The sequence below is a fragment of the Budorcas taxicolor genome, chromosome 25 (assembly GCF_023091745.1).
Source record: "Budorcas taxicolor isolate Tak-1 chromosome 25, Takin1.1, whole genome shotgun sequence".
In the NCBI taxonomy this organism is placed as follows: Eukaryota; Metazoa; Chordata; class Mammalia; order Artiodactyla; family Bovidae; genus Budorcas; species Budorcas taxicolor.
The window spans coordinates 29,487,115-29,496,511 of NC_068934.1; the positions used below are offsets into that span (position 1 = coordinate 29,487,115).

Here is a 9,397-nt window from a genome sequence, read left to right on the forward strand (position 1 = left end):
GAAATAGGAATAATATCCCAAGATGCAGTAAACCAAGAGAAAATTCTCTCCAAGATTAGAGCGATGTTATCTGGCTGTAAGGAAGCCTAATAAGGGCAATTCACACACCACATGCACTATCACTCAGAGGTACTGAAACGTAACGTTTATAACCCAAACTCATCTTGTTTTATTATTTTAAAAAATTTTTGCTCTGGCTACATCACATGGCTTGTGGGATCTTAGTTCCCCAACCAGGGGTCAAACCTGTGTCCTTAGCAGTGAAACTGCAGAGTCCTAACCATGGGACCACTGGGAAATTCTCTCATCTGGTTTTAGCGCTCCGCGCCCTAGGATGGCAGAAAACACTTGGCCTTCTCAGCCTGAAATTTACAGGGGGAGTAAAGAAAGCAAGGGAGGTCGGGGAAAATGTTAGCAATAACATGGTCTCAACTGGAGACTCGCTTTAGTCAGATCCCACAGAAAAGCTCTGGCACAAGAACTGCCATAGACTTAGTCCCAGCTTGATGGGAGGAGTTGGCCATTTGTTGGCTGAGGTGTTTGCTCTAGTTGGGAGCTTAGTATCCAGGCAAGGCAGCTCCCATTTGGCAGAGGGCTGTTCTCCAGAGAAGGAAATAGCTGTGAGTTGTCATAAACCAACACTCAGTGCAGTTGAGTGGCAGGTGCACTGGTCGGCAAAAAGGATTCGAGCAGGGCACCAAGGTCAAATAAAAATCGTCCATATAGAAGGTAATATTCAGTGCTTTAATGCTGAGAGTACCAGTGCTTGCTCTTGAAAGACTAAGGAAAGCTTTTATAATTAGAAACTTCTTGTTCAACAAAGCCAAGTTTTGTCTAAACATTGATTCACAAATATTTTTAAAGTCTATTTTGAAACCCAATAGAAAACAATGATCTCTCTTTTTTCTCTTCTAGGTGATGTCTCCCAACCCCATAATTCAACAGGTGAGAGCACCTATATAAAGTCAGAAATAAGGATATGCTGTTTCCCCTAAATGTCCATCCACAGATGAATGGATAAAGAAGATGCGGTACCTTTGTACAATGGATTGTTACTCAGCCATTGAAAGGAAGGAGATAATACCATTTGCAGCAACATGGGTGCACCTAGAGATTATCTACTAAGTGAAGGGAGTCAGACAGAAAAAGCAGGAACCGTATGATGCCGCGTGCACATAGAATCTACAATATGACGCGAGTGAACGTATCTGTGAAACAGGCTCACAGACGTAGGAAGCAGACTTGAGGTTAACAATGGGGGGGCATGGGGGACGGAAGGGTTGGGAGTTTGGAGTCAGCAGATGCAAACTATTATATATAGGATGCATAGACAATAAGGATCTACTATATAGCACAGGAACTATATTCAATATCCCGTGATAAACCATAGTGGAAAAGAATATGAAAAAGAATTTATATATATATGCATATGTATAACTGAATCACTTAGCTGTAATTTCTGCTGTAGCAGAAATTAACATAACACTATAAATCAAATATACTTCAATAAAATTTTTTAAAATATGTGTTTCCTTAACTCAAAATATCCCTGTTCGATTGACTTTTCCAACCTGCCTGCCCATTTTAAAAAAGTAACCTACATGGCTCTCTTTATCCCAGCTTTGTATGGATAAAATCCCAAATGAGAATCTCTTAGGAAGGATTATATTTTCAGACACAAGCAAAGGCAGAGACTGCACCAGACTATTCAAGTAGAGGGGTGATTGGTTTATTGTAAGAATCTCATGTGGCATAATAAGGAGAAAGTTGATCATGGAAATTCAGGACCAAGAACTGCAGTATGCGTCATTCACAGGGAGAGAAATGCTGGGGTTACTTCATACCCGAAGAGGCTTCGCCACCTTGGCCACAGGTGTGCAGTTCCACGACCGATGCTGCGCAGCCTCTCTCTGCCTATCTGTTTTATTATATTAGGGAGGGAGGGAAAAAGAGAGGTGGAAGAAGGGAGGGAGGGAGGGAGAGGGAGGGAGAGGGAGGGGGAGGGAGAGAGGGAGGGATCTGCATCTCTTCCCACCACTGGTGTCGTTGTTCAGTTGCTCAGTCATGTCCCACTCTTTGCGACCCCATGGTCTGCAACACTCCAGGCTTCCCTGTCCATCACCAACTCCTGGATCATGCTCAGACTCATGTCCATTGAGTTAGTGATGCCATCCAACCATCTCATCCTCTGTCACCCCCTTCTCCTCTTGCCCTCAATCTTTCCCAGCATCAGGGTCTTTTCCAATGAGTGGCTATTTGTATCAGGCGGTCAAGTATTGGAGCTCCAGCTTCAGTCCTTCCAGTGAATATTGAGGGTTGATTTCCTGTAAGACTGACTGTCTTGATCTCCCACCACCATTAGCTTTCACTATATCGCTCTTCCTGCTTACTCATAACTGCATCTTCCATAGGGCTCTCTGTAACTAGGACGCCAGTGCATGGAGTCTCTGTACGTTCTATTATCTTCACCTGCTTTATCATCAACATTTACATTCTTATGAGAAGAAACAGACTAGCCATTCTGGCCCAAGGTCTCCATTTCCAATTCAATCACCTGGTTCAAACAAGTGCTACCTGGTCAGAGAGGGAGATGGCAGCTCCACCCACACCAGATTGTTTCTCAAATCTTAATTTCCACAAACCGAAATGCCCCTGAAACAGTTCTTGAAGCCTCCTTCCTATGTTTGTCCAGTTTTGTCTTGGCCTGAGACTCCCCCCAAGAGGTCTACAAGAGAAAGGTGTGGCTCATGTTGCCAGCAGATTAGAAAACTCGAGTTAGTCTTCTCTAATTGCCATAACCCATGGACACAAGGAAAGCGCCAGGGCGAATCCAGAGAATCCTAGCCCAGAGCAGTGAGTATGAATGAGGATAAAGTGTGGTTGCAGAATTCCCAGTACTGGTTTCGGATGATTTTGACACAAGTCTTTGCATTTCCATTCAGAATGGGATGAATAAAACAGACATTTATGTGATTAAAATAAGATTTGATATTACTACATTACCTAAAGTTGGCTTCTCAGGTGGCTCAGACTGTAAAGAATCTGCCTGCCAATGTAGGAGACCTAGGTTCGATCCTTGGGTCGCAAAGGTCCCCTGGAGAAGGGAATGGCAACCCAGTACAGTATTCTTGCCTAGAGAATTCCATGGACAGAGAAACCTGGTGGGCTACTGTCCATAGGGTCACAAAGAGTAGGACATGACTGAGTGACTAACGCTTTGCATTTCCATATAGGACATAATGAATAGCCAATTGAAATCCCAACACTATCCATGGCAGTACCATCATAAAAAACCCTGTAAATAGGGATTTGCAGAAATTCTGTCTGGGGCTCCATCATTAATGATGGCTCCTCTTTTAACTACCTTTTGATTTTCTCACTCTCTGCCACTGGTTAGAAGAGGAGACAAAATATAGGTTTGGCAAGAAAACATAAAGGGGATGGTGAGTTGAAGAATAATCAAAACTCCAGGAGAGATGCAGAATTAGACACCTTCGGGGAGGTTGCAGTAGCTTTTATGTTTGCAACAGATGAGCTCTGTTCTCTTGTCAAAACTTAAGAAGTTGATGTCTTCACAGTTGGCCTTACATGACAGTTTTGAATAAAAATACATACTCCGCCCTGAGGAGGTGAAAGAAAGGGAATACAACCATGATGACTGTTTTCTCCTACCGTATTCCTAGGAATCACCTCTCTTCAGACCTTCACTGACTTTTCTCTAGACCCTAGTGAGCTAAAAGACAGAGTCTATTAATTACTGACCCAAAGAATGGATTTTATTTTCTAACTGAGAGGGGGACATTCACCTCTCCTTCACTCAATACTGTCTTAAGAAAAGTCCGTCTTTGCAGGACCATCCCAACCTTACCCATCCGACTCACCCATGTGTTCTAATGACGAAAGGAGGCGATTGCCTTTAAGTGAGGGAGAGGTGGTTACTTCTCAGTTACTCTATGCCCAACACTACCTTTTTTGGTAAGGAAGTAAACGTTTTCAACAGCACATGTCTGTTTGTACTTCAGGGTGCAGGACCTCATGGATTCATAGCATATCCCGAGATGATATCTTTTACATTTGTAACACATCATTGGCTCTGCCAGACACAGAAAGAGGTGCTTATAAGATGCAGTTTTATGGTGAAGGCTCTCCAGGCTGGGGGCTTCCCAACAGGAACTGACTACTGCCTAGTGCTTCCCAACTTTTCTTGGGACCCTGACTCCTTTGATAATCTTGTGAAAGCAAGACAGGTTTAAATCAAACCCTGAATGTAATCTCAAGAGGTCAGAGTTCCCCTAAAAATTTATCTCTGGTCCCCAAGTAATGAGCCGCTTATCTAGCCTGATGATTTTGTTCAGTAATGGAGAAAAGGAAGCAAAGGCAGGGATTTTAGCTTCCTAACTTCACGAAATGGACTAAACTGGTAAGATCAGACTCCTAGGATTTTACAGTAAGAATGGATTACAGCTTTCTCAAAAGAGGGAGGGGGAGGTTTACCCCTAAAGTGTCACCAATAACCTTTTTACCGAGGACTTTAGACATGGTCGTACCTTTCATATGTTCATAAAATTCGCCTGTGAAAAGAGAAGTTTTTCTTATCATAGCTGCATGTGCATCTGCCAAAGCCCCAAGAGCCAATTCTGGAAATTTCTCCTCCCCTAGCGCCTTCCTTTCTGTTAACCAGCAACCAGCCCTCCCTTTGCCTCCAGGACTTACCCTTACTCATGCAGACTACAATGACAACGGGCAGCAGAAACAGAACAGACATCCTGGGACTTTGGTCATGTGCAGTTGCCTGTGGAAGGCACTGGTTGATCTCCATCTGTGTTCTGTCCTTGGGCTATTCTTCTAAATCATATAATCATAAAATCAGTATCTCAGTGTTCCCAGAAAGGACCAAAGCACGAACTGCAGTCCACTGCCCATAAACCATCTATTTTAAAATTCTCCTCTATAGCTAAGCCTTGTACTCTGCAAGGAAAGATAAGTCTCTTTGCCACATTTTAACCTTTGAAGACAGGGTTTGGATACTTTCGTTCCTTTTAGCTCTTTTTGATAATCTCAGAATAATCAGATTTGTCATTGTCTCACTTAGACTGAGGCGGGTGCTTCAGTTCAGTTCAGTCGCTCAGTCGTGTCCGACTCTTTGCGACCCCATGAATCGCAGCACACCAGGCTTCCCTTGGACTGCTTCTGTTAGGTCCATAGCATTTCTGTTCTTTATCGAGCCCATCTTTGCATGGGTGCTTCAGTCATATCCAACTCTTTGCGGCCCTGTGGACTGTAGCCCACCAGGCTCCTCTGTCCATTGGATTCTCCAGGCAAGAATACTGGAGTGGTTCTCCGTGCCCTCCTCCAGGGGATCTTCCTGACATAGGGATTGAACCCCGCGTCTCTTCTGTCTCCCGCATTGACAGTCGGGTTTTTTACTACTAGCGCCACCTGGGAAGCCCTAGACTGAGGCACCGGGAATTCAATCCAGGATTTCAGGCATGGTCTGAATGTGAGGGAAACACTGAAGTGTCCCTGCTGTGGTGTAGCAAAGGGAAGTTTCAGAAGAAGGAGAGATGTGCCTACTTTGCCTTCAGGTGTTGTTAGTTAATTGATGTCTTTTTAAAAAGTAAATATTTTCTACACATATACCAAATGCCAGTATTATAAAAAGAGAAGATACCAAGCAAATCTGCAGCATCACAAAGGTTAGAGGCTAGTTCAGGTGAACATAAGTACATCAGCCACAGTTGACTTGGAGGCCTAGATAAAGGACATTCAAATTTGACTGCGTGACCAGGGAAGGTGTCCCTGAAGAAAGGATACTTGTGCAGGACTCTGAAAGCTAGTGATGTGCTATTAATAGCTAGAATAAGTGAATAGGGTTGATGTTGTTGTTTAGTGACTGGTCTTGTCTGACCCTTTATGACCCCATGAACTGCAGCACAGCAGGCCTCCCTTCACTATCTCCCAGAGTTTTCTCAAACTCATGTCCATTGAGTCAGTGATGCCATATACCCATCCCATCTTCTGTCATCCCCTTCTCCTCCTGCCCTCAATCTTTCCCACCATCAGGGTCTTTTCCAATGAGTCGACTCTTTGCATCAAGTGGCCAAAGTATTGGAGTTTCAGTTTCAGCATCAGTCCTTCCAATGAATATTCAGGTTTGATTTCTTTTAGGATTGGCTGATTTGATCTCCTTGCAGTCCAAGGGACTCTCAAGAGTCTTCTCCAGCACCACAATAGGGTGGTGAATAAGGACAGTCACCCAAAGGCACAGAAAATGTCAAAGTGCAGAGATATCAAGCAACCTGCTGCATGGGGATGAGAGCTGGTCATGTGGTTCTAGAGACATGGGTGAGCAAGAAACTCAGAGAAATGCATCTTGCTGGAGGTGATGGCAGATAAGTAGAGAGAGGGGCTGCAGCAGGCAATGCTCGGTGCTTGCTACTGAGATTACTTAGTCCCATGCACACAAAGTGGGATTTCTTGCTCACTATTACAATTGCAAGATGTCAATGAAAAGCATCATTTTTCCCAGCACTGGAAAAGACATTAAAGTACCACTCTTCTGTACTGATACTGAATTCGAGAAAGGACATCTTCCTTTATCCCAGGCTCAAGTTTGGTACACATGTGGGTTCAGATCCTGGCTCTGCTCCTTGCCAATATTGTGACTCTGGGTATGTTACCAACGTTGAGAATGAATTTTCATCATAAGATTGGTGTTAGTAGTACATTCAAATCTGCATGGGGGCCTTGGAAACTATCAAACATGAATCCCTTGTGCAGGGCTTAAAACTTCAGGAGCAGCCTGGGTCCTTTTGCTAGGGTAGGTGTCAGAAGCTTCAGTCAAAAGGAGCCACGTGTGGGAAAGGGCACCTGGCCGGGAAAGGGCACCTGGCCCGGAAAGGTGGTGATGGAGTGGCTGCGGCTGTGGTTTTGGCGTTCAAGGGTCAGGAGCTGTGAAGATGAAAATTGGGAGCATCATGTCATATGTTGTTTCATCAAGGCTTCCCTTGGGCTTTGGGAGTTGGAAAAGACGGAAAGACCGACAGCTTCTTCTGGAATGAACTTTGAAGACACCATCAGTTTCTGAACAAGCTGTTTAATTTGCTTTGGGTGGGTTAGCAGCTGGGAACTAATTGAGTTCTGATTCACTGAAGACTGCGTGAGAACTGGGTCCATTCTCACAGCTCGAGCTTGAGGTCACCCACATGCTGATGATGCCCAGTTTTACATCTCTACCTCTGACCTCTATTTTGAGTTCCAGATTCACATCCACAAATATCCATTCTACTTTAGACGGCCCACAGATACCACAGTACATTGTTTCCAAGAGAAAATTTGATGGGTGAGGGATGAGAAGTAAGATCAGAGAACCTAGTGCGTGAGTGGCATTGCAAAATTCTACAGTCCTAACTGAAAATAGGAAAGAGGTTCCAAACTCAGTGGGGCTTTCAGAAAATATCTGCCAGAGGGCAGCTTGAAGGCAGTAGCATAGAAATTGGGCAAACTCTCTGTGGTGTAACCTAGAATTTCTTCTTCCTTTGCTTTGACTCTAGAGTCACTCTCTTTAAAGATAGAGAAGAGAAAACAGGTGGCCCATAAAGGCTCAGAAGCTTGCCTTCTTGATAAGCCTTTGAAAAGTCCTGAAAAATGCTATCCCAGTTTCCCACATATTCTTCTGAAAGATGGAAGATAGAAAACTGGATTCATAGACTCCACAAAGTTGACTTCGATTCTAGAATCAATTATTTTCAAAGGAACAGACTCATGTTAAAAGAGATGGACTCAACACTGCTCATTTAGAAGGGACATCATAAATTTCATGGCACTTGAGCTAAGGCTTGATTTCACCCAGTTGTTACCTGTCATCTAAAAATGTCATACTTGAGACATTTTGAAGAACATACTGTTCCTACAGCTAAAGAACATGTCATTAAATGAGTTCACGATAGAAGATTCTTGTTATCTCTAGCCAAAGTGCCAAAAGTGCACTGATGGGTCAGTGAACTGTCAGAGACTGATAGTGCCTGAACCAGTCATAGTTTTCCAATGGTTTACCCATGGTGGACCTTACCTGAGTTAATTTTTGTAGAGACAGATCCCTAAAGCATGTGGGCCAAACTAGCCAGATACACAATATAAATTTGCAAAAGATCGAGCCATGTGATAATCCTAGAGATGATTTCACAGCCTACAAAGTAAATATCTCCTGGCCTTGGGAAACAGATTTCTGGTAAAATGGAAGTTGTGGGCTGAGAATCAGAAGTTCTAATTGGAAGGCCCAGCTTAGTCATGCATGAGCCCGTCTTTTCACTTCTTTACTCTTCTTTTGCTCACCCATAAGGCATGGAGCTAGGTGAGCTTTTTTTGATCTTATTTGTTGCCCTCTCATACATGAAGCTGTGCTTGGCCTATAAAAGTGCTCAGTGAATATTAGTTGAATGTATGAACAAACCTCCAAGAGGCATTCAATCAAAATGGTTAAAGGTATGGCTTCTGGAACTAGATCTTGCTCTGAATCCTGGCACTATAAGTCACTAGACATGTGATCTTGGGAAAGATACTGGACCTCACCAGGCCTTAGCTTTCTCCTCTGTGAAATTAGGATAAGAATAATAACTGCATTAATAATAATTATTATGATGAGTAGTATATGTGTGTGTGTAATATATACATATATACACAAAAAAAGCTAACTTTATGTAAATGCCAACGTTGTTTAACTACCATCCTCTGTGATGGGTGGCGAAAGCAGGAAACTGCAGCGCCCAGAGCTGACTGTGGGCCTGGTTCCCCTCAGGCATGAATAATCCCTGCCCTGTGATGAAGAGCAAGGCTTCCTCTTGTAGACCACAGGCCTATGTGTGCCGCCCCCGGCTTCTTTTCTTCCTGTGTGAGGGACTTCTCTGTCAAGATGGACAGACACTTCTTGTTGCTTTTGTTCCTCCTCGGCTGCCCCGTGGGTGAGTCAAGAGACTTGATGAGCGGGTTCCAGAGCCAGGATCAAGGGGGCTCCCTGGGATACTCTGTGTGCGTGGGTGGCATCCAGGCTGGGCTAGGTCTTGGCTATATTTATATAGCAGGGGAAGCCAGGCTTTAGAGTGCTCCCTGGGCCTCCACGCCAACTTGTCTGACCTTTATAACATTCTACCATTCCGCACCAAGGGCTCAAGCCTCTCTGGCTGCCCCTTCATAGGGCTCCCCTACCAGGCTATCCCCACCATTCCCCATAATCAAAACTCTTAGCAAGGTCTCCCTCAGTGCATCCTTCCCATATATAAATCTGTGCCCTATTTGCTGAGGGAGCTGGTCAGTCTACAGCCAACAATTTCATAGTTGGCTTTAGTGACATCAAGGGTTTTGATACCCTTACCAGGGATTTTTATATTCAAACAAGTGA

At 44.0% G+C, this 9,397-nt stretch overlaps 1 protein-coding gene across 1 annotated transcript; it reads right to left on the minus strand.

Moving 5' to 3' along the window:
* Positions 1-3,484: 3,484 nt before the first annotated feature.
* Positions 3,485-4,819, minus strand: PATE2 (prostate and testis expressed 2). The gene is made up of 4 exons (XM_052662576.1): positions 4,714-4,819; positions 4,548-4,571; positions 3,968-4,093; positions 3,485-3,621 (listed from the first exon to the last, which is right to left on the minus strand). Exons 1-4 carry the CDS (start codon positions 4,817-4,819, stop codon positions 3,485-3,487), a joined length of 393 nt encoding a protein of 130 aa, XP_052518536.1.
* Positions 4,820-9,397: the final 4,578 nt, after the last annotated feature.